Raw genomic sequence first — 26,204 nt, 5'->3', positions numbered from 1 at the left:
ATCCCCAATAACACAAGGTGTGTGTGCGGGTACTTCTATCAACAACAAAAAAACTAAAAATAGAACTACCCTATGATCCAACTATACTACAGCTCTTGGGTATGTATCTGAAGAAAACAAAGTCAACATATGAGAGACACCTGCATGGACATGTTTACTGCAGCTCTAGATACGTACTCAGCTTATGTGCCTGCCAATAGATGAATGAATAAAGAAAATATGGTGTACATACACAGCAGAGCAATAAAGAATAAAATCCTGGGGCTGGGGTTGTGGCTCAGCGGTAGAGGGCTTGCCTTGCACATGCAAGACCCTGGGTTAGATCCTCACCACCACATAAAAATAAGTGAGTAAAATAAAGATACTGTGTCCAACTACAACTAAAAAATAAATATTTTTTAAAAAAGAATAAAATCCTGTCATTTGCAGCAAAATGGATGGAACTGGAGCCAATCATGTTAAACAAAGCAGACACAGAAAGACAAGTATTGCATGTCCTCTGTCATGTGTAGAATGAAAACAAAAGACAAACTGAAAGTAAAATCATGATATTCCTAGGAACTGAGAAGGGTGCCTTGGAGTGGGGGCAGGTAAGGGAGGGGAGAGTGGGGTAGAAAAAGGGTGGATGGAGATGATAATACATGATGTATGCATGTACAGAAATATCAGCAAATCCCACTAATTTATAAAAGTAAATGCGTTAATAATTGTAATTCAAATTAGAAAAACTACAATCTGGATCTGACAGTATATTAAAAACATCATTCACCATGATCGTATGAAATTTATTCCAGGGATGCAAGGATGGTTCAACATAAACAAATGTATCAACATCATATAGCAGGTTAAAAGAATGAAGGGCAAAAATTACATGATCATCTCGATTGATGTAAAAAAAAAAAAAAGCATTCAACAAAATTCAACATTCTTTCATGGCAAATACTCTAAGAAAAGTAGGTAGAGAAGGACTGTGCTTTAATACCCCAAAGGCCATATATGAAGAGCCCCAACTAATATCATGCTCAATGGTGAAAAATGGAAAGCCTTTCCTCTAGAGTGTAACCAGACAATGATGCCCACTCTTATAATTTCTACTCATCATAGTCCTGGAAGTCCCAGATAGAGCAATTAGGCAAGAGAAAGAAAAAGCATCCAAAATTTTTTGGGAAAAAAAGTTGCCATTGTTTATAGATAAAATAGAGAAAATCCTAATGATGACCCCCCCCCAAAGCTGATAAAACTAATAAATTCAGTAAAGTTGTGGGATACAAAATCAACACTTGAAAATAACTGAAATGTTATTTCACAATCAAGAAAACATTCCCATTTACAATAGCTACAAAATATAAAATACATAAGCAATAAATTTAACCAAGGAAGTTAAAGATCTGCACACTGAAACTATAAAACGTTGGTGAAAGGAATTAAAGAAGTTGTAAATAAATGAATAGATACTGCTATGTCCCCGGATTAAAAGAATTAATATTGTTAAAATGGCCATCCATCTATTTATTATGATGTGTCAAGATTCATTCTACTATCATGTATAACTAATCAGAACAAATTTTTTAAAAAGCAATTGTACATATAACCATAAGCAGTGGGATGATATCATAATGCTGCTTTGTTTTCAATGAGGCATCTTCTATTTAAATCATCTTTTTTTTCTTTCCCCTCCTTCTTTTCTCTTTCTGTACTACCTATACCTTCACCTGCAACCCTGGTAATCCATGGTAACCACTGAGTATTCATACCTCCATCATGTTTTTCTTTTCATGCTCATATAATCATGTATTGTGTTTGGCTCCCCATAATGGTGACCCAACTAAAGAGGCTTAATCGTTTAGGAGTTTATTCTTATATATAGGAGTCCAGGGTTGGTCTGAAGGTTCCACAAAGGGAGTTATCTGCCTGTAGTCTTTCACAGTCAGATTTTCAAAGTCATAAAGTGATTGCAAAAGCACCAGCCATCATATCCTGATTTCAGATAAGAAAAGGGAACACCAGGGGCAAAAGGAACTTCACCAAACATTTCATCTAAAGCTTCCACTTAAGTCTCATTGGCCATTTCTATCTGCAAGATGAGACAAAAAATGTCCTTCTTCTCTTGGCACATTGCTACCTCTGATAATGAAGGTTCTCTTAGCAAGAAAGAAAGAGAACAGATTTAGATAAACAACCAGCCATCTGTTGAGCAAGAGAGAGAGCAAGAGAATGAAAGAAAGAGAGGTTTTAGTTTTGTTGTTGTTAGGTGTTTATTTTTTGAAAATTGGTTCAGAGTATATATAGACCTTTACAGAGATAGCTTTTCCCACTTAAGTTACATTTCATGGAAATCCCTTAAAGTCAATTAGCATAGATTAATTTACATTTTTAAATGGCTGCATAATTCTCCATGGTATATACCAACTATAATTTATTCAATCATTCCCCTAATGGTGGGCATGCACTTGGTTTTCAGTGTTTTTCCAACTATAAACAATGCAGTAATAAACATTTTTATACAAATATAAAAAGTCCATCCAATACAAAGCAGTCTTTAGATTCAATGTCACCTCTAATCAAAATTCCATGAATTTTCACAGAGAAAAAATCCTAAACTTCATATGGAACAAGACCCCAACTAGCCAAGGAAATTTTGAGGAAAAAAGTCTGGAGGCATCATATACTTGACTTCAAAATACAACACACGCATGTTAATCAAATTAGTATAGTTCTGGCGAAAAAAGACAAATAGACAAATGGAATAAATAGAGAATCTGGAAATTAACCCACAACTCTACAACCAACTGATCTTCAAAGGTGCCAAGAACACCCTATAGGGCAAGGACAGTCTCTTCAATAAGTGATTGGGAAAATTGGATATCCACAAGAATAAAATTAGACCTTTATCTCACACCATATATATAAATAAACTAAAAATAGAGTAAGATCTAAATATAAGACATGAAACTATTAACAGAAAACAGCGGAATGTCTCCATGACATTGGTGTGTATACACACGCACACATATATATATACACACATATATGTATATATAAACATATATGTATATATGTATGATATAAATAAATAAATAAATAAATATCTATACCAAATGCACAGACAACAAAAGCAAAAATAGACAAATGGGAATACATGAAACTAAGCCCAGGAAAGGAAACAACCAATAAAGCAAACAGACATCCTACAGAATGGGAGAAAATGCTTACAAACCATACAACTGATAAGAGTTTAATAACCAAAATTATAGGGCATTCATAACCCAATAACAATTAAAAAGTGGGCAAAAAAACTGAATAGTTATTTTCTCAAAAGAAAACATACAAACCGCCAACAAGTATATGAAAGAGTGTTCAGCATCACTAACCAACAGCAAAATGCACATTGAAGTCACAATGAGATACTACCTCACACCTGCTAAAATGGCTAGTATCAAAAAGACTAAGCAAGGGGCTGGGATTGTGGCTCAGCAGTAGAGCACTCGCCTAGCACATGCGAGGCTCTGGGTTCGATCCTCAGCACCACATAAAAATAAATAAATAAAGATATGTGTCCAACTAAAAATATATATATATATATATATTAAAAAAAAGAATAAGCAAGCAAGTGTGGTAAGAAGATGAAGAAAAGGGAGCTCTTGCACACTGTTGGGAATGTAAATAGTATAGTCACTGTGGAAATCAGCATGCAGGTTCCTTAAAAAATTAAAAACAGAACTACCTATGATCCCCCAAGCTCACTTCTGTGCATATATCCATCCCATAGAAGATGATATCTGTGTGTGAAAGAGACTCTGTGTTCACTGCAGCACAACTCACAATAGCCAAGAGAGGGAATCAACCTAAGTGTCCACAACAGATGAATGGATAAAGAAAATGTGATATATACACACATGGAATATTACTCATCCTTAAAATGGAAAAAAAAATCCTTGCATTTGCACTGACATGGATAAACCTGGAGGACATTATGTGAAGTTAAAGAAGCCAGCCAAACACTGCACCATATCACGTATGTGTGTAAGGTAAAAACACTGAACTCACAGAAGCAGAGAGGAATACAAGATTTTGTGGGGGGTACAAGGATTGGGGCTAGAATATCGATCCAAGGATATAATATCTTACACTGGAGCAGTAAGTTCAAGAGATCTCTTGTACAATACAACTTCAATTAATAACAACTTCTTATGTATTTGAAGAGAGATTTTAGTTGTTCTGACCACAAAAGATATGAGTTAATACATATGTTAATTAGCTTGGTTTAGCCATTTCTCAATACACACATATTTCAAAGCATCATGTTATATATGATTAATTTTTTCCCTTTGGCACTAGGGATTGAACCCAGAGGTGCTCTCTCACATCCTCAGTCCTTTTTACTTTTATTTTGAGAGAGGGCTTCACTAAGTTGCTGAGGCTGGCCTCAATCTTGTGATCCTCTTGCCTCAGCCTCCTGAGTCACTGGAATTGCAGGCATGAGCCACCACACCTGGAATATTTTCAATTTTTGTCGATTTAAAATATTAATTTTTCAAAAGGCTTTGAAATAAAGATATACACTATAAGCCCTAAAGTAAAACAACATAACAAATTATAACTAGCAACCCAAAAAAGGAAATATGGTGCAAATATAAAAAACATTTAATCAATCCAAAAAAACTGAAGAAAAAAAAGGAATGAAGAACAGATGGAAAAAGAACATGGTGGCAGACTTAAGCCAACAATATAAATTACATATAATGTAAATGATCTAAACCAATGATCTTCAAGCCTTTTCTTAAAGGGCCAGAAAGTAAATATTTTAAGCTTGTAGACCATAAAGTCTCTGAAACAACTATAGAAGCACAAAAGCAGCCAGAGACCATGCATGAACAAAAGGGTATGGCTACATTTCAATAAAACGTTATTTACAAAAATAGGCAGTGTGCTAAATCATGGTCTACTAATTTCTGGTCTAAATACCCCAATTAAAAGGCACAGTTGGGCAGGTGGTGCATGCCTGTCATCCCAGTGACAGGAAGCTGAGGCAGGAAGATCACAAGTTTAAAAGCCAGTCTTGGCAATTTAGCAAGACCCTGTTTCCAAAAATAAATAAATAAATACATAGGTCTTGGCATGTAGCATAGCTCAGTGGTAAAGCACCCTTGGGTTCAATCCCCAGTGCTGAAAAAGAAAAAAAAAATGCTGAAATGTCAGATTGGGCAAGAAAGATAAAAATGAAAGAGTTAACTACATGTCGTTCACTACAAAAACACTTTAATATGATACCCATGATTAAAAGTAAAAGTATATAAAATATATGAACTAAAAGAAGGCTGGAGTACCCATGTGGGATAGTCAAAGTATATTCTAGAGCCAGGGGTGAGGAGAGAGAGGGAGAGAGAGCAAGAGCAAAACTAGAAAGATGGCAGGTGGCCAACCTCACATTACCTTGCCAGACTCCTTGGAACAAGAGGGACCAATAGGACAAGAACAGAAAAGGACTTGGGAGTCTCCTCCCATGAGTACATGCCTTTAGTCCTTGTTACTACACTAGGAACGTCAGATGGAACCAGATAGAGGGGGGATTCCAAGCCATTCTCTCTGAGAGGCGAGAAGGAGTGGCTGCTAAAATTGTGAGCTGAATTGAAATTCCAGTTCCACCACATATCAGCTGACAGTGGTGAGTTTCTCTCTCTTTAGTTAATCTAGAAAGTGATGATACAAAGAGAATATGCCTTACGGGCTTCCCTTGAGGATTACATGAATCCATGTGAAGAATTTAGTACGGTACCTGGCACCTCATAAACAACAAATGTGCACTCTGATGATGACTTTGGTGTGACCATCACCATGGTGTTCTTTTTCTAGGCTCTTTGAAGAAAGTGAAAAAAAAATTATTCTACCCTTGGTGTGCAACGATCTTTAGGTTGACGCAGTGGCTCTCATCCTTGAGGAGTGGCCAATAAAATGCTGTCAGTTGTAAGTACCATTTGGAGTGGCATGATTTAACCTAGGACTAGGGAAATGATGACCTGAAGGTCAGTTCTGCTCACCACTTGTTGCTAAGAATGTTTTTCACATTAAAAAAATATATTTAGTTGTAGACATCACAGTACCTTTATTTTATTTATTTATTTATACCTATGTGGTGCTGAGGATGGAACCCAATGCCAGGAGAGCACTCTGCCCCTGAGCCACTAACCCCTCCCCTGTTTTTCATATCTTTATAAGTGGTTGAACAGAATCAAAGAAAAACATTTTGACACATGAAAATTACATAAAATTCACATATCAGTGTCAATAAATAGACTTTGTGGAATAAAGCCATACTTGTTAATAAGTTAACAAGTATTATCCATTAATTTAATAAGTATTAACCACGGTTGTTTTCAACAGCAAAGTTGAGTTCAACAGAGACTGTGTAGCTCACAGAACCTGAATTTATTATCAGCTCTTTTATAGAAAAAGTTTGCCAACAAACTTGATTTCAACCATTACTGAATTTCCCCTTATATCCAAATGCCCACAAACTCTACACAAACTGCCACCTGAAAGTGCTAACCCAGCAATCCTGTCCACACGGCAGGGCCCCACTCTTTACCTGTGTGGGTTCTGACCTCGGCACGGCAGACTTTCCTTTGCTGGTGTTCATCCTTCTTTGTGCTTGACAACTCTGACTTTCAAGGCCAAGGTCTGATCTTGAGCTTTTAGCAGAGGATGAAAGCTTCTTACTGTGCTGCAGATTTAAGGAGCTTGTAGGGGGGCCCTGGCTTTCCACTGAGCTTTCTGTTGGTGTTTAAGCATGCTCAGCTTTTTATCTGTTTCTGGAAGGTCAACAAAGCCTAGCAGCACCCAGCTGATTTCATTATCTTTTTAGTTCCTATTTCTTCCCAAATCCTCAAACATTTGGTGCAGAGCGTCATCTGACGTGTTCCTTGCCCACTGTCTACCATTCAAACCCGTCACCAACTGAAGTTTTCAGAATTGGACCACCTCATCCCAGTGGCCACCAGCCTGGGGTTCTCACTGCAGGCAGAGCCACCCCAACTCTGAGGCTTCTCCTTTGGACTATTCCTGGTGAACTATTTGTAGTGGTGGGGTCTATCTGTGTTATAGGCCCAGTGAAGGACTTGGCTGAGCATGGGGAACTCTGGCACCAGAATGACCAGTTAGAGTAGTTTCAAGGTGAGCAGCAATGTCCAGGACTGCACACTCATGCCTTGGTCTGTCACTGGATGAGGGGACTTGTCCTTGAGCAAAGCAGCTCTGTGTAGCTCTGGTAATTCCTGGGGACTGAGAGACTCCTGGCAGCAGGAACAGAAAGTCTTTCCTGAAGCAAAACCCAAGTAGCCAGGTCCATCACAGTGTCTACTACATTTGTGAACAATTTAAACATTGAGAGCTAATATTTAAAGGGCTCGTGTGGGCATCTATGATTAAGTGAAATAATGTGTGCAAATTACTTAGAAGAGATCATGGCGTATAGATGTTGAGCACCACGTAGTGGCTTCTTTGATGTTTCTAAAACTTTGAGCAAAGAAGTCTAGTGGTGGTAGGGCTATTACAATAACAGGTGGTGCTGGACTTCAGTGTGTCCATTAACATGCAGAAGGTGATGACCTATGTTACTACTGCGTGATGAAAATTCTTGGTTGGGGAGTATTCTGTCTGACGATACTGGGTTTGGCATGTTCTTCTACAGCTTTATAAAAAGGAGTGCCTTTCACAAACATGTTCAAAGTTAGCTATTTTCACTTCCTAATTGTAAGAACCAGACCCTTCCTTTGGCAGTGGCAGAGTGAGGTGAACAACATAATCGTGCATCTGCTCTTGATTCTGGCACATAGACTGGAATGTGGGGTGAGTGAGTCATTGTGTTAGTCACCTTTCATCACTGTGACCAAAATACCTGACAAGAAGAATAAAGAGAAGGAAAAGTTGATTTGGGCTCCCAGTTCCAGAAGTTTAGTCCATGGTCAGCCAAGTCCAACCCAGCCAAGTTCTGGGCCCAAGATGAGGCAGAACAGCATGGCTGAAGGGTGTGGTGGAGGAAAACTGCTCCCTTCACTGCCCCCAAGGAAGCTGAGGCAGAGGGACAGGGAGGGACCTCAGGGAAGAGTAACCCTTCCAGGGCATACCTCCAATGAACCACCTCCTCCAGCCAAGACCCACCTGCCTACAGTTGCCACCAGTCAGTCCATTCAAACTAGGATGGAATGATAAGGTTACAGCTCCCAGAATCCAATCATCTCACCTCTGAATATTCCTGCATTAACACAGAAGCTTTTGCAGGAATTCTTGCATCCAACTAGTCCGCTCCTCTGGTCTCACTTTCCTATACTTTAAAACGAGAGTGTTGGAACAAGTGTTCTGTAAAGATCCTTTATGATCCTGTGTTTGTGCATGTGGCCTCTTGGCAAACGAGCTTAGGACATTCACAATGCCAACTGCTAGATGCAAGAATCAGATGGATTTTAGAACTAGTTTCACCCCGTCATCATTGTCTTCTTCTCCTTCTCCTTCTGCTTCTTTTCGTGGTACCAGGGATTGAACCCAGGAACGCTTAACCTCTGAGCCCATCCCCAGCCCTTCTTGTTTTTAATTTTGAGACAGGGTCTTGCTTAGTTGCTGCGACTGGCCTTGAGCTTACAATCCTCCCTGCCTCAGCTCCAAACCATTGAAATTACAGGTGGGCACCACCACTCCCGCCCGGCTCACCACTTCTTAATTAAAACCTAAACTTAATTAAAATAGTCATTGAGATTGACCATACCAGATTGCTTGGAGAAAAAAAGCAGTGAGGCTGAGGGATTAATTTCATCCTTATTTTATTTACATCTTACAGAGAACAGCTGTGATATTAGATACCTTAAAGTCACATGCAAGGTGTGAATGATCTGTTTAAAGGGGCAAGACTATGATTTTCTTTCTGGACTCAACTTTTTTACTTTGTAATATTTCAACTAAAAAAAATCATCAGCAACAGGGCGTGGTGGCATACAACCATAATTCCAGTGATTCGGGAGGCTGAAGCAGGAGGATTGCAAGTTCAAGGGCCTGTCTCAAAGTAAAAAAAAAAAAAAAAATTAAAAGGGGTGGAGGACATACTTCTAGGGAGAGTTAGAAGGAAGCTCCATAGGTCAAAGCAAAATAAGTTCTTCAACTGTTTTGTTTTATTTTTACTATTTGGGGCAGTTTTATTGCAAATTCATTGCAAAATTAAGGAATCAGTTTGTGGTGGTGTGACAATGTTACCCACCTGATCTAACAGACCAGTACGAGGAAACTACTGACATGTGTCTCTGCCCACTTCTGCAGCCCAATATAAGACCATAAGAGCAGGGATTCTCTGGGTCCCTACAGGGATGAACTATAAAAGTAGCAATGATCATTTGTCATGAATTGGAGATTTTTTTCAGATCATTTCCCTGAAAAAATCAGGGAAGCTAAGTAATACTATTATCCATCTTTTACAGATGAAATGAGGTCTGAGGGATTAAAAACTTGCTCAAATTCACATAAATCTAAATATTATGTTTTTAGTTGCCTTGCTCATGCTGGTAATATTAGCAGATTTTCACTGCATTTATGCTTACCCAGTACTAGTTACTAGATTTCCACTTTTTATATTTTCCTATAGTGAAAACAGTCCACATCAATGATTTTTCAATATTCCGAAGGAACTAGAAAATTGAGAGAGTTTCTACAGAGGAGCAACTAATTTAATTCTACAACAATATTGTTTTGGATTGTTATTTTTCTTTCAAATATTACATATAAATTAATAAGAGGAAAAAATAACAATACACTTGTTTTAACATGGAATTGTACTCAGCAATGATTTTTTATTTGACAAATGAAAGTTGAATAAATGACAAACGAAAATTCATTATTATTATTTTTTGTTCAGAATCTGTAGTTACAGATTGGAAATTATACAAGGTCACAGCAGCTGGGTGAAACTTGGAAAGCCCTGTCACCCGCTTCTTCAGATGGTTTGACATTAGATACTCAGCTAAATTGTGCTCTGTGTGGCTGGAAAATGACACCTGGCTCTTTAAGAACAGCCAGCCTCATTTGACTTTTCACCTTGACACACTGAAGGTAATGACTGGGAACTCTTCATTTTAAAACTTTCAACTCAGAACCTTTTCTCTGTCCCAACACCTGTGCTTTAGCGATAGACTGAGACCAGAGCCACCTGCATGACTTCAATAGAACACTTTATCAGTTGAAAGAAAACACTTTGAAATAGGGTCTGGCCTAACTTTGAGGTTGGAAGAGATGGTTTTATTTACCTTCCAGTAGAAAGCTATCTACTTTAGATTTGAGAAGAATTAGAGAATTATCTGTTTTGATTTTGACATCAGAAGTGCAGATACTTGGAAAGTGCTTCAAAGCAACTTTGATTATAAGTGAGAATATAAACTATTAAAACAGTGTCTTGACTTAAAAATATTAGGTTGTGCATTCTATTTTAGCAACAAGCCCAAAGCCCTTTTTCCCCCCAATCAAGCACTGTTTCCAGGAAAGAATAATTGAAAATTTAATAATTTTAATTCTGTAAAGATAGTCAATCAGATTATAAAATTACCCTGTTATTAAACATCACTTAAATATGGTTGTTCTTATATCACTATGACCTAGCAAAATAAATAAAAAAATAAACAAGTCCCAATATAAGCTTCTCTCATTATGAGCATATGATTTTTTACCCACAATTAAGAGAACCAAAGATCTAGTCATGGTGGTGCACACCTATAGTCTCAGCCACTAGGAAGGCAGTGGCAGGACGATCAGTTGAGCCAAGAAGTTCAATATCAACTTGGGCAATATAGTGAGGCTCTGCCTCAAAAAAAAAAAGAAAAGAAAAGAAAAAAAAGAGCCAAGATAGCTCTGAGATAGCTCAGATATCAAAACTGGGGCTTCTATAACATTTTTCTGAAAGAAATATGTAGCCGGGCATGGTAGTGTGCACCTGTAATCCCAGCATCTCAGGAGGATCACAAGTTCAAGGGGAGCCTCAGGAACTTGGTCAGTAACTTAGTAACTTAGCAAGACCCTGTCTCAAAGTAAAATATAAAAAAGGGGCTGGGGATGTAGCACAGTGGTTAAGAGCCCCTGTGTTCAATCCCCAGTACAAAACAAAAACAAAAACAAAAACAAAACAAAACAAAAATCCCCCCCAAAACAAAAAGCGATATGCTAATTCAATAATTAAATTCTTGGTTTAGTATTTCATGTATTATCAACTAAGACTACTAATACTATGAAATTATATTCATGTTTGAAAACAGCAATATATACATTTACATTTAAAAGAACACAAGCATTTTTAGACACATTGATCAATCATGAGACCCTTACTTTGCTACAAAACATAAATTCCAAAAGAGTATTTTTACAAAGCTATGGTGACATGATACAACTATCTAATTTAAAAGTAGGGGGAGAAGTTTCAAAGACTCATTATCTTGAGAACACAACAAACACATCACTAACAGCTGCCTGGGCATTTTGAGGGGGTGGGGAGACTTAGATATTTAAATCTGCACATCTTTTACATTTAAAAATCCTTCTATTAATAAGGTATAAACCAGGACCCAGAAATCATGGACTATAATAAGTGAGAATAGACTTGGGCCCAGAGAAAAGTCTCAGAAGACACACAAACTGGGGCAGATGATCTACCTAAGAGTTTCCCTCTGTCTCTTTCCTGACAACAAGGATCTCTCTAGTAATCTGTCCAGCTTCCTCTTTTCTCAGTGTCTCAGCACGGGGCTGAAGGATGTTCAGACTGAGTTGGCAGAAAACATTCATGTTTAAGTGAATTTGGGAGCAAATTAAACTGGATCCTCTCCTGCCCATGGGGACTAGATATATCCTTTAAATTGTTTAGGAAAGAACAGCTCACTTACTGCTGGAGTCACTTCATTTGATGCTGTTCTCAGCCTTTCCCTCTACCTGAGACTCCAACCATATCAAGTGCCAGTTCTTAGTTGGAACAAAACAAAACAGGTCCTGGTGAGTAAGCCCTTGCATAAATCAGGCTGACTTTGTATTCTAGATCAAAGGTCAGCAAATCCTTTCTACAAAAAGCCAGATAGTAATGTTTCAGGCTTTATGGAGCCATACATTCTCTGCAGCAGCTACTCCACTCTGCTGTTATCCAGCAAAAGTAGTCATAGCCTGTAAACAAATGAGTGAGACTATGTTCCAATAAAACTTTATTTACAAAAACAGGCCACAGATTGGCTTTGGCCCTTGGGTTATAGTTTACCCACCCTGGTTCTACATAATAACCACAAATAGTGCCTCTCTTTTGAAACTGCAAAGTGCTTCCTATGGTTCTGGCCAGATTAATGCCCATTGACTCAGGTTTTAGTGCTATAGAGTAAGCAACCAGAGTGCCCAAGGGTTCAGTGTTTATGGTCCCCTGCAGTAAATCAACATGATCAGAAGTTGACAGGAACATGATCGGGCCTGATTCTGTTTCATTTAGAAACCTGAGCATGCAAGTGTTCCTGGCTTTAGCTAATCTTGGAGATGAGGACAATGGCCATTCTGTGGTAGCAGGTGCAAATTTAGAGAAAACTAATAAATAAATTATGGATAACATGGCATTAAGAAGGCTTAAAGGGTCAATGTACTTTCCCAAGGTGCCCAATATAAGTCAGTACTGGGGAATTCACTGCACAAGAAATAGGGACTATCAACTTAAAGGTAAATTTGCTCACATTTGGCTGACAAACCAGAAAACAGAACCAGACTTGTAAAAGTTGTGAGAAGAATAACAACCAAGAATCACAAAATTTCCTACAATTAGAGAACATCTTACCAATTACCCTAACCAGATGGTTTATATTATTAACAGGGGACCAAGGCCCAAGGAAGGAGAGCTAACTTGCCTAAATGAGTTGTTTATGGAGAACTCACCATTTAAGTTCCAATCTGTTGCTATTTGATTAAGCAATCTGATTTTAAAGGTGCCCACTGACTATAAACACTCATGCTATAAGATTATGTTCTAAGTACCCTGGCTACCTCACTTGTCTTTAGAAAAGTTTTCTGTTGGATAAAAGTGACCCCAGAAAACACCTGAAATGTACTGGTGGTGGGGATGGAGGAGAGGGGAGGGGAATGGAAGGCAGCTCATCACTGTTTTAATGTAGCTGACAAAAAATGCACAGGATAAAGCATTAAATGGCCATCTTCCCAGGAGTATAAGTGCTGATCTCTCATGTTGTATGATAACATGGCAAGAACAGACTGGGAAGTTCTCAAATCAAAGTTTGCATTAATCTGTTTCTCTCCTAACAAATCGAAGGCGAATGTGATCCTTGTATCTTTGGTATCTGTGACGTAGAGGATTCCCCGAGCTATGAAGGCATTACCGGCCTTGGACTTGGGGTACGTGGTATTGATGTGCTGCACCACTGAGAAGGTTCTCTCGTCCAGCTGTGCTACAACAATGCTCGAGCCATCCACACTTGAGGCATAGATGATCCAGAGGCCCTTTTCATCTACAGCTAGGTTGAAGTAAGTCTTGGAATTTGCAAAAAGGTATTTCCGATCAAAATACAAGGCATTTTCGAGCTTCAGAATTTGGGATGTTTCTTTGCCAAATTCAAATCTGAAATGTGTACAAACAACAACAACAACAAAATAGATCTAAGTTACCATTTCTGTGGGAAAAGGTGGTTTTGTGAAATGCCTTAAACTGAGCTAGTAGACCTGGGGTGGGGCCTGGGATTCTGCATTGCTAACAAGCTCCAGGTAATGCCTGTTCTGCTGGTCCTTTTGCAACTCTGTGGGCAGCTAGGATGTAAAGGACAGTGACTAGCCTGTGCTAGCCAAAGAAGCAGGGAGGCAGCAGTATAGGGTCAGGGACAATCCTCCCTGGAGTCAGAATGAATTCACATTTAAGCAACTACTTACTAGCCATGTGACCCTGGGAAAACCACTTAACCTTGCTCATCTTCAGGTGTATGGATTCCAACTGTCTTCTCAAAGGTTCTCAAAGCTACAAGGGCCTGTAAAGATGACCTAGTTTGATCCTTTCATTATAAAAGAAAAAGGAAAAGATGAGTCCACAAATAGAAGTAGTAGAGCCACAGTGGGAACTTAGGATTTTTTTCTAACTCCAAGTTTGCTAGTTATTCCTTACTTCCTGCTGGAATTTTTTTTTAATCCATATTATTTTAAATTAAAAGTCTCCAGCTGAGAAGAGATGTAGCAATGTCAGGGCTGTGATGCCAATCTTTTTTGTCAGGTAAGTGGCTGAAAAATTAAACTGTGGCATGGAATCCCATGCCCCTTAACTCCCAGGGGCTGATTTGACAGGCTTTGTTTTGACAAATCTAGATGACTCAAAAACATGTATAATGATTAAAAAATGACCTCAATTCAGAAATAACAACGCAGTGACGTTAGGCTAAAATAAAACACCAGAGGGTGCCATTGAGCAGCACAGGAATATTGGTGTGTGTGCATCTGTGGATATAATCCCTGGGGAGAGCAGGAGGACTCAGGCGCTGCCTGGGGCACAGTCTCCCTTAGTCTCCCCTTCCCCTTGGGAAAGCAGAGGGAGGAGGTAAGCTGAGCTGGGGTGGTTGTGAGGATCCATAGGTGTGACCAGTGGATCTGAAGGCAGAGATGCCTGACTTTGAAAGGCTGCGTCCCTAGTCTTCAGTGATCTCAATTGTGACATGAAATTCCTCACACCCCAAATTTTTCAAAACAAAACTGATGCCTCCAGGGAGTGACACCTGGAGGGAGCTACAAGTTCATCCAAGGATGAGGAAGTGCAGATGTTACTACTCATGGCCCCTCCACCTTGCCTCAGCCCCCCATCCCCACCCCTCCCCGTGTCCAGACCAGCAATTAGTATAAACCCGAGGCAGGGGCTTGGATAGAGAGCTCTGTCATTGTCCTATGATGCATTCAGTCAACAAACCCTGATTGATCTCCCTTGTGTGCCAGCCTGAGGGTCATAAAGATGAAAAAGACACAGTCCCCACTCCTAAGGTCATCAGAGTACCACACAGTAGGTGCTCTCTAGGGTGCAGTAAAAGGGCATGGAGGACAGAGCTGAGGTCCAGGTGGCTCACCTCACTATGGTGTTGGAGCCCCCTTTGTGGTAGTAGAGAGAGTTGTTGTAAACAGCATGCCCACAACCGTGGAAGTAGTGCGGGAGGTGGATGAAGGTGTAACTGCCGTTCAGAAGGGAGGGCCAGTCTTTGAACTCCTTCACCATGATGCCTGCAGGGGGAAAGCCAGGGGAAGGCGATTACCTACCTCCAGCAACCACAGCTGGGGAGTGAGTCTGGGAGGATCTTAAAAGGAGGGAAGGTAAGAGCAACATGTGTCCTAAGGTCTCTTGTCCAGTTTGAAGAGTTGAGACTCCCAAAGTCCAGCTCTCCCTATCGGTTCCTGACAAATCATTCAGATATGGTCATCATAGAATTGGTTTGGCTCCTCCAGAGAGGCCCTGTCCTCCTTCCCCACCCCTCTCTCTAATGTTTATAAATCTTCTTTGGTATTACAAATAGGACTCAGGGCATTTTACCCTAAATTACATCCTCAGTCTTTTTTATTTCTTATTTTTAGACAGGGTCTTGCTAGGTTGCTGAGGGTCTCACTAAGTTGCTGAGGCTGGCCTTGAACTCGAGATCCTCCTATCTCAGCTTCCTGAGTTGCTGGGGTTACAGGCATGCGCCACCATGCCTGGCCTAGTGTTTATAAAATATTCTATTGAGCAGCAAAAGTCTATACCAGAAATAGCAAATACTTGGCATTTGTGGATGGACTTCTCACAGCCTCCTGCCTTTTCCTGCATGCCACAACAGTTACTGCTAATGTCTTTTAAGCCTCAAATCTTTCTCAACTGGTAATTTGGACAGTTACTACTGGCTGACCAGTTAGCCCTGAGGAAATAAAGAAGCTGTTTCTTTTCAGCTCCTTCTCTAATGAGTGCATATGGCGGGACACATTCTGGAATGAGGCCATTTTTATAGGCAATGTGTGACCACATTCCATTAGATCAGCATGACTAGGGTCAAAATTAGATGAAGTGTGACTGCAGGATGGTCCTGTACCTTCTCCCTTGGTCCACCAGATATCTGAGAAAAATGGCCAAGAAGTATTCTCCTGAATGGTACAAACCTAGAGAAAGATGGAGGTGCACAAAGAATTTGCCTCTGACATTTCTTCCACATTATGGATTTGGGGATTATAAGGCCTACAGTCATCATGTTGTTGTATCCTTTCAGATACTTTGCCTACAATTGGACAGGCTACATTGCCCGGTTGTGTCCCTGTGACTAGGACTGCAAGGCTCTCCAACCAGCATGTTCAAGGGAGGTATGTATTCTGACCCCTGACTGTACTTTCTGAAATAAGGAGCAATTAGTATACCAATAATAGCAGGGATTTCAGAAACAGAAGTAGAATAAGCCTGAAGGTAAGTGACAGATGAAAATACAATTACAGCAGGTTTGGATCCTCTGTTGATGAAAGTACCTGAAAAATGTTCAGTCACCCAGATACGGTCATCACTCTTATTAGCAGACTCTCTTATCCAAGTCCCAAATGTCTCTGTAACCTTTAATATTTGTGTTGGGTTTCCAATGGCAGTGATCATGGAATCTGCCAGAAGAAGAAAAAGGAAAGTTACCTGCCAATTATGACTTTAATTTTTAAATTTCAAGACATATTTTTTTTTCCTCATGGCTAGGGATTGAACCCAGAGCCTTGCACATGCTAGACAAGTGCCCTACCACTGAGCTACGCCCCTTGCCCAGGAAGCTTTGTCGGTGTACCTGCTTGAGGGGAATGGTGTTCATTGACTTTCTCATCAGCTTTTCCCACCAAGGTATCATCGTTTGGTATGGCACACGTCTCACCTAAAACAACAACAACAGCAATAATAATAATCAAAGCAAATGCAGTTGGCACAGTTTTAGAACTGCTGCTTTTCCCTACCTCATTCCAGATGCTAGTTCCATAAACATCCCTTAGACTATGTCCACCAAGTTTCTTGTTTGCTTGTTTTTTAAAATATATATTTTTAGTTGTAGTTGGACACAATGACTTTATTTTATTTATTTATCTTTGTGCGCCACCATACCTGGCCTAGTGTTTATAAAATATTCTATTGAGCAGCATAGGTCTATACCAGAAATAGCAAATACTTATCTTTGTGTGGTGCTGAGGATCAAACCCAGTGCCTTGCAAGTGCTAGGTGAGCGCTCTACTGCTGAGCCACAACTCCAGCCCCTTGTTTGCTTATTCTTAAAAAAACCCTAGCTGTTATACTTTTAATTTCCTCCCCTGCTTGATGAGTTCCCAGCAAGCTTTCGATGACCACAGTTACTAAGATAATACAATTCTAATAGGATGTCTAATAGGAACAAGGCTGCTGCAGTTCAGCATCGTGATAACTGCTAGGCAGTTATGATCAGCCTCCATTTATTGAGGGGAGGAGCAGTGACTTCTTTGAAAGCCAGATTTGTCCCCTCTAACAGCTGAGTGCCTCTCCCTGACATGTCTCCTGGAAAGAGCAGTTTACCAAATAGAACATGGGCCCTTCAGGGAAATCTGAGAGAAATTCCAGTCAGGATCCTCCTCAAAGTCAGCCACTGCAGTCACGGTATTCAGTTGTGCCTTCTCGCAGTTTAAGTTAGGTGATTCTCCCTGGGTCACCTCTTTACAGAAAAAATTCTAAGGCCACCCTAAAAATACTTCCCACTAATGTGGTCCTTGATTTTTAGTTAGCCTTCTATCCCACAGCCACCGCTACCACAAATTAGCTGAAGAATGAGTTCTCGGGGCCTGCCAGAGGTCAGGCCTGGGTCAGGTCCCAAAGCGTGTCTTTCCATCTGTGAAAGGGCAACAGTCTGAGAGGGGGAAGCTCTACAGCTAGACAAGACTGGATTTGAATCATAGCTCTGCCACTTACTCATTGTGTGACCTTGGGCAAGTTACTTAGCTCCTCAGGTGGCAGTTATGTATCTGTTAGTGGGAGACAATAACGATGCCAATATCACAGGATGGTTGGAGAATTAGGAGAACTAAGCGCTTGGCACCATGCCTGCACATCACTAGTGCTCAAAAATTACTGGTGGAGCATTGTTAACCAAATACTAAAAAATAGTAATAAGAAGACAAACTATTGCGACAACAACAACAAAAAATTAGTAGTGGAGGGGTTGGGGGTAGCTCAGTGGTAGAGTGCCTGCGTGAGGCCCAGGGTAAGATCTTCCACACTGAAATACTGAAACACACACACACACACACACACACATCAGTGTGGTGGGGATGGTAGTTCTATTGTTAATGTGTGTGCAGGGTTAACCAATCTGATTGCCCCTTGATCTCCCGAGCATCAGCCAAGCCCTTCTTCTCCCATGAGTTTGTGGCTACATAAAGCTAAGTCCTCAAGACCACTTGGGGGAGAGGGATGATAGATATGGCAAGGAGGAGGAACAGTCTGGTGGTAAGTGAAGGTAAAAGATGAGGGAAATAGGTGGAGGCTCAATTCTAGGCCTTTCTCTGTCCTCTTTCCCAGGGCAGATGGCTTAGATCTTCCATGAGCATGTCTCAAAGGGAGAGCTCCCATTCAGGGCAACTCTACCCCCTCAGTTTTAAACAATCTGGTCACCTAGATTGGGATGCAGATCAAGAATTTAGGGTCATTAGTGGAAGGGGTTGGTGACCTGCACATTGGCCATTGAACATGTTTGGCTGCCGAAGGCCTTTGGATCTTCTGCTTCCAGGAGGCCCAGGAGGTCCTGGAGGGCCTGGGGGTCCAGGGGGCCCAGGTGGGCCTTGGTCACCTTTGGCACCTGCAAAGACAGAGAAGAAGTGAGGGAGATAGAGAAGGAAGAGGGAGAACAATTGATAAAGAGTTACCAACAGAGATTGGGTTTCACATGGGGGGCCCACTGAGCTCACCCCTTCCCAGAGATGATCAACTTAGCACTTATCTCTGCTGAGTTGAGGAGCCACCATAGTAGGTATTGAGGACCCACTATGTGCCAGGAATTGTGCTAAGAGTCTTACAGATCTCCACCTCAGTCTCCCAAACCACTCCTCTCAGAAGCTGGAGTCTCAGGGATGCTGAGTGATCTGCTGAGGTCACCGCCTGCAGACAGCAGGAACTCAGCTTCAGCTGTCACGGCATAGCTCCTCCTTTGAACAGGCTCATGTCAGTGGGTCTCAGCCCTGACTGCTTGGTGGGACACGGAAAATGATGTAGGAAATTCTGAAGCCTGGGCCCCATCCTGACTAATCAGAATGTTGGGAGCAGGTTGGCCTCTGTATTTTTAAAAGCTTCCTCATATGCAGCCAGGTATGAGAGGTGCTGCTGTGTGAGGGAGATGAACCAGGAGCTCCTTCAGCTCTGCTTCTATTCAGCTTTGTGACTTTTTAAACCCTTCTGAGAGCCATTTCTTCGTCTCCACATTGTCTCAAAGTCCCTGCCCTGCCCTGTAAGAATCAATGAGGTCACTGCTATGATGATTTGACAGCTGTAATCTTGCCCACGGATAGGCAGTCACACCTTGGTCTATAGACGGTCAGCGAGAGTGGTTGCCCTTTGCAGGGGTCATTGGTTCTGGAGAATTCATAAAGATGCCCCTCTCTGGGCTGTTCAGCCCTTTTGTTCTAACCTCCAGGGTTGAGACTGGAGAGATCAAGTCTATTTAGCTGCCTCTTCCCAGCCAGACCACGTCAGCCTTTTCAATCTTTCTGGAGTGAACAAGTGGGGGACACCGGGGCTGCAGATGGGTCTATGACCACTGTGGAAGGGGCAGAGATCTCTAGGTAGAATGGACCTGATCCAATCCTCCTGCCCCTTCTCTACTCCACTGAGGGTGCACTGAGTTCTGTCCTATCCCTTTTGCATTGGGTAGAAGGATGGTGCTTTTCTGAATAAAAGGTTTGTCACCCCTCACTTATTCAGCAGTGTAGAGAATTCTGGATGTGTAGATTTTCTGTGTGACTGAAATGTAACATGATCTTATGGTTTCAAATACATGTATTTACATATACGACCCTTTCAGACCCTCCTTAAAGTTTACATGTTGTGCCTAGCAACACCCCTTGTTTATAAAACAAAGTATGTTAAACATAACTTGATCTTCCCCTGGTGCTTTGGCCTTTCGCCTGGCGAAAAGTAGGCATTCGATCCATTGTGCCTGGGTGGCTGTCTGTCTGGCTGTGCAACTGACTTGGGGTCATTATTGTGAATATTTATTACCATCCTAGCTTCTTGAGGACAGATACTGTGCCTTGCTTACTTTCATATTCATAGTTTTAGCAACTGGCAGAGTTCTTGATTCATGGATGGTATTCTCAGATACTCAATAAATGTGTATTGAGTGCATTAGTAGAAAGTTATGTTTTCATGATATAGATGGTTTCCAAAGTACTGTGATTTCAAAATTCTTCTGCATCTCCTCCTCCATGACAATCAGCTCCTTCTATCATGTGATTATCTTTGGGGTGCTGCCCCTAAGCTTCCTTCTACACAAGTGCTGGCTATCACTTTCAATCTGGACTAGAAAATCAGCCACTGACTTTTGCCCAAATTCTCTGTCAAGTGGTTTATATGGCTATAGCTTGACTGTGAAGAAAATGCTTGTGACCTCTGTCAATTGTCCCTGGAAGTCTCTAGAGTGGCTTACTTACTTGTTGCTGGATTTCAATAGATATTTGGAAAAGGGAAACTTCCTTCAACCCATTCAATCTAACTATGGCTTTTAGACCTAAGTTATTTAAATGACTCATACTTAGATCTCAGATCTGGTCTTGCCCACATGGAGAAACAGGTACCGCTTTCTCCTCTTTGAAAGTACAGAATTCCAGAATCTGCTGCAAAACAGAGGACAATGGAAGGACAATAAAGAGAGAGGACACAGAATAACAGTTGAACTGAAAGCCAGCGAGGTCTCTGAGCATGTGTGCCCTTGAAGGGAGCCAGAGAGCACTCCTCCTACCTGCCAGCAGTAAATCGTTGGACACATCTCCTTTGTCTCCTTTTTCACCCTTCTGTCCTGGTGGGCCCTCATTTCCTGGTGAGCCCAGTTCGCCAGGGTCTCCCTTTTCTCCCTTTTCCCCTGGATTTCCTGTGGCTCCAGGAAGCCCTGAGGGAAAGGAAATGACATATTAGCCTGTTGTGCAATAGATTCCGGGTACACCACTTTGCAAAAATTGTACTTTATCCTTTTGGGGTAAAGCAGCTCTGAATCAAATCATAGAGCTGAATAGAATCCTTCATAGCCATTTTAAGGCAGAAAAATGGCTGTATATACACTAAAGAATTGTGTGGGTGTGTGTGACCATGGGCACACTGCAGATTGAACCCAGAGGTGCTTTACCACTGAGCCACATCCCTGACCCCTTTCAGTTTTTATTTTGAGACAGGATCTCCCTAGGTTGCTGAGGGCCTGACTAAGTTGCTAAGGCTGGCTTTGAACTTTCAATCCTCCTGCCTCAGGCTCCCAGATCGCTGGGATTATAGGCATGCACCACCACTCCCAGCTTGCTAGAAATTTGGCTGGGCCAACAGGTTAGAGAGAGGAGGGAAGCACAAGAGGGACAATTACTATAGGAGAAAGAAGGTGAGGAAGGTCAAACTAGAAGTCTGGCACCATCCCCACAGCAGATGAAGAGGATCCACAGAGGCATGTGCCCTGGACAAATGCAAAATGCTTCTACTCACAATAGCAAAACAGGTGAAGTTGTATAGGATGACTAATGGGGTGAATAAAAGATAGTGGGTGAAATTTCTGCTTTTACTTATGGAGAGCCATGACTTTAGGAATTACCATCCTCTCACACACAACTAGAAGTCTTTCAAGATCTGAGTGACAATATGTCTTCGCATAGACCATGGACAGGACAGGGCACCCTAGATCATTCCAGCTTACTGCTGGGAAGTAATTCCCAGTAGCACAGGGAGGGAAAAACCAAAACAGAGCATAGCAAAATCCCTGAGTTGAGTAAAGCATCAGTTTGGGGAGATGGACATGGCTAGAATTTGCTAGATAGGACAGCAGAGAGGAGAGAGCTGTGTTGTAGAAAATTACAGAGAAAACAACATGGACAGTGTCCCGCGGTGAGTGGTGGCCAGTACGCAGAGCATTTGTGGCCGCAATGTGAGAAAGTTTTGAGGGAATAAAGGCAGATCTAAACCAAACCCTTCTCAAACACCCGTGAAACTGCGCAAGCCATCAAGGGTATGCATATCCGAAAAGCCACCAAGTACCTGAAAGATGTCACATTAAAGAAGCAATGCGTGCCATTCCGGCGTTACAATGGTGGAGTTGGGAGGTGTGCCCAGGCCAAACAGTGGGGCTGGACATAGGGCCGGTGGCCCAAAAAGAGTGCTGAATTTTTGCTGCACATGCTTAAAAATGCAGGGAGTAATGCTGAACTTAAGGGTTTAGATGTAGATTCTCTGGTCATTGAACATATCCAGGTCAACAAAGCACCCAAGATGCGTCGTCGTACTCTGCGTGACCCCAATTGGAGAGGGGGCGGAGCGGAGCCGCCACCCGCACCCGCAAGGTGGGCAGACCCGCGACCCAGTGGTACATGGGCGTGGTAGGAGGGGCAGGGCAGAGCCGCCGTTCGCGCTTGCAAGGTAAACAGACCTGTGACAGCCTGGCGGGTCAGGCCCAGTGGCCTGCCAGTGTGGTACACACGTCACCCCAACTGGAGTAGGGGCAGAGCAGATCCTTCTCCCACGCCCGGATCAGGCCCTGCTGGTGTGGTGGTCACGTGACCCCAATTGGAGTGGGGGCGGAGCGGAACCGCCACCCGTGCCCGCAGGGTGAGCAGACCTGTGACCAACCTGCAGATCAGGCCCAGGGGTCCGCAGGCGTGGTAGGAGGGGCAGGGCAGATCCGCCGCCCGCGCCTCCAAGGTAGGCAGACCTGCAACAGACCGGCGGATCAGGCCCAGGAGCCTGCCGGTGTGGTACACACACCACCCTAATTGGAGTAGGGGCAGAGCAGAGTCGCCGCCCATGCCAGGAACAGGCCCAGCGTCCTGCAGGCGGGGTAGTCACGACACCCCAATTGGAGTAGGGGCAGAGCAGAGCCTCCACCCGTGCCCGAAAGGTGGGCAGATCTGCGACCGACCAGCAGGACAGGCCCAGTGGCCTGCTGGTATGACAGACACGTCACCCCATTTGGAGTAGGGGCAGAGTAGAGCCGCCGCCCGCGCCTGCAGGGTAGGCAAACCTGCAACCGACCGGCCGATCAGGCCCAGTGGCCTGCCGGCGTGGTACACTTGTCACCCCAATTGGAGTAGCGGCAGAACAGAGCCGCCGCCAGCGCCCAGAACAGGCCCAGTGACCTGCCGGCGTGGTAGCCACGACACCCCAATTGGAATAAGGAGAGAGCAGAGCCGCCGCCCGCACCTGCAGGAAAGATACGCAAGCAGTATGAAAAGACAAGGAAAGAAAGGACCACAAGCAATGCAGGTCAACGCAACTTTAGAAGAGGTAACAGCTGCAGCAGATGGAATGTCAGATAAAGAATTCAGGATATACATGCTTCAGATGATCTGGAGTATCAAGGAAGACATTAAACAGCAAAATCAGACAATAAAAGATCACTTCGACAATGAATTACGCAAACAAATCCAGGAAGCAAAGGATCAACTATACAGGGAGATAGAGGTTATAAAAAACAAACAAACAGAAATCCTAGAAATGCAGGAAGCAATAAACCAACATAAAAACTCAATGGAGAATACTACCAGCAGAGTAGAACACTTAGAAGATAGAACATCAGACAATGAAGACAAAGTATTTCAACTGGAAAAGAACATAGACAGCTCAGCAAGACTGTTAAGAAACCATGAGCAGAACATCCAAGAAATATGGGATAACATTAAGAGACCAAACTTAAGAGTCATTGGGATACACGAAGGTACAGAGCTCCAAACCAAAGGAATGAGCAGTCTATTCAATGAAATAATACGAGAAAACTTCCCAGACTTGAAGAATGAGACAGAATCCCAAATCCTAGAAGCCTACAGGACGCCGAATGTGCAAAATCATAAGAGATCCACACCTAGACACATTATAATGAAGATGCCCAACATACAGAATAAGGAGAGAATTTTAAAAGCTACAAGAGAAAGGAAGCAGATGACATTTAGGGGTAAGCCAATCAGGATAACAGCTGATCTTTCAACACAGACTCTGAAAGCTAGAAGATCCTGGAATAACATATTTCAAACACTGAAAGAAAATGGGTTCCAACCAAGAATTGTGTATCCAGGGAAATTAAGCTTCAGGATGGAAGATGAAATTAAAACCTTCCACGATAAACAAAAGTTAAAAGAATTTGCAGCTAGAAAACCATCTCTTCAAAACATCCTCGCCAAAGCACTACAGGAAGAGGAAATGGAAATTAACAATGAAAACCAACAGTGGGAGGTAGGACAGTAAAGGGGGGAAAATAATCAAAGAGGAAAACAAACCATGTTTAGTAACAGAAATAAACAAATATGGCTGGAAGAACAACCCATATCTCAATAATAACCCTAAATGTTAATGGCTTAAACTCACCAATTAAGAGACATAGGCTAGTAGAATGGATCACAAAACAAGACCCAAAAATATGCTGCCTACAGGAGACGCATTTGATAGGAAAAGACATACATAGGCTGAAGGTGAAAGGTTGGGAAAAATCATATCACTCATATGGACTTCGGAAACAAGCAGGAGTGTCCATACTCATATCAAATAAAATAGATTTCAAGCCAAAGTTAATCAAAAGGGATAAAGAGGGACACTACATACTGCTTAAGGGAACCATACACCAACAAGACATAACAATCATAAATATTTATGCCCCAAACAATGGTGCAGCTATGTTCATCAAACAAACTCTTCTCAAGTTCAAGAGTCTAATAGACCACCATACCATTATCATGGGAGACTTCAACACACCTCTATCGCCACTGGACAGATCTTCCAAACAAAAGTTGAATAAGGAAACTATAGAACTCAATAACACTATTAATAACCTAGACCTAATTGACATATATAGAGTATACCACCCAACATCAAGCAGTTACACTTTTTTCTCAGCAGCACATGGATCCTTCTCAAAAATAGATCATATATTATGTCACAGGGCAACTCTTAGACAATATAAAGGAGTAGAGATAATACCATGCATCTTATCTGATCATAATGGAATGAAACTGAAAATCAACGATAAAAGAAGGAAGGAAAAAGCATACATCACTTGGAGAATGAACAATAGGTTACTGAATGATCAATGGGTTATAGAAGACATCAAGGAGGAAATTAAAAAATTCTTAGAGATAAATGAAAACACAGACACAACATATCGGAATCTATGGGACACATTGAAAGCAGTTCTAAGAGGAAAATTCATTGCTTGGAGTTCATTCTTTAAAAAAAGAAAAAACCAAAAAATAAATTATCTCATACTTCATCTCAAAATCCTTGAAAAAGAAGAGCAAAACAACAGCAAAAGAAGTAGAAGGCAAGAAATAATTAAAATCAGAGCTGAAATTAATGAAATCGAAACAAAAGAAACAATTGAAAAAATTGACAAAACTAAAAGTTGGTTCTTTGAAAAAATAAACTAAATTGACAGACCCTTAGCGATGCTATCGAAGAGAAGAAGAGAGAGAACTCAAATTACTAGCATATGGGATGAAAAAGGCAATATCACAACAGACACTTCAGAAATACAGAAGATAATCAAAAACTATTTTGAATCCTTATACTCCAATAAATTAGAAGATAGTGAAGGCATAGATAAATTTCTTAAGTCATATGATCTGCCCAGATTGAGTCAGGAGGATATAGAAAACCTAAACAGACCAATATCAATTGAGGAAATAGAAGAAACCATAAAAAGACTACCAACTAAGAAAAGCCCAGGACCGGATGGGTATACAGAAGAATTTTACAACACCTTTAAAGAAGAACTAATACCAATACTTTTCAAGCTACTTCAGGAAATAGAAAAGGAGGGAGAACTTCCAAATTCATTTTATGAGGCCAACATCACCCTGATTCCTAAACCAGACAAAGCACTTCAAAGAAAGTAAACTACAGACCAATATCTCTAATGAACCTAGATGCAAAAATCCTCAATAAAATTCTGGCAAATCGGATACAAAAACATATCAAAAAAATTGTGCACCATGATCAAGTAGGA

General features: G+C 41.5%; 1 protein-coding gene across 2 annotated transcripts in view; it reads right to left on the bottom strand.

The window, feature by feature from the left end:
* Positions 1–8,796: 8,796 nt before the first annotated feature.
* The window catches only part of Gldn (gliomedin), a 72,878-nt gene continuing 55,470 nt past the window's right edge, over positions 8,797–26,204 (bottom strand). Inside the window, exons 5-11 of one of the 2 annotated variants that reach the window (XM_046461314.2) lie at positions 20,985–21,131; positions 18,702–18,830; positions 16,806–16,889; positions 16,507–16,632; positions 15,096–15,246; positions 13,380–13,618; positions 8,797–9,042 (exon numbers count right to left, since the gene is read on the bottom strand). In XM_046461314.2, the coding sequence (XP_046317270.1) occupies positions 9,035–9,042; positions 13,380–13,618; positions 15,096–15,246; positions 16,507–16,632; positions 16,806–16,889; positions 18,702–18,830; positions 20,985–21,131 (884 nt within the window). In that variant the 3' untranslated portion in view covers positions 8,797–9,034. Of the gene's footprint in view, positions 9,043–9,810; positions 13,619–15,095; positions 15,247–16,506; positions 16,633–16,805; positions 16,890–18,701; positions 18,831–20,984; positions 21,132–26,204 lie in introns of those variants that run through there. The other variant, XM_046461313.2, reaches the window with a different exon arrangement.

The sequence above is a fragment of the Marmota monax genome, unplaced genomic scaffold (assembly GCF_021218885.2).
Source record: "Marmota monax isolate L192 unplaced genomic scaffold, Marmota_monax_Labrador192_F-V1.1 WCK01_AAM20220418_F8-fsc00001, whole genome shotgun sequence".
Lineage (NCBI taxonomy): Eukaryota > Metazoa > Chordata > Mammalia > Rodentia > Sciuridae > Marmota > Marmota monax.
Note: the sequence above shows the minus strand (reverse complement) of the source record. Positions and strands in the feature narration are given on the sequence as shown.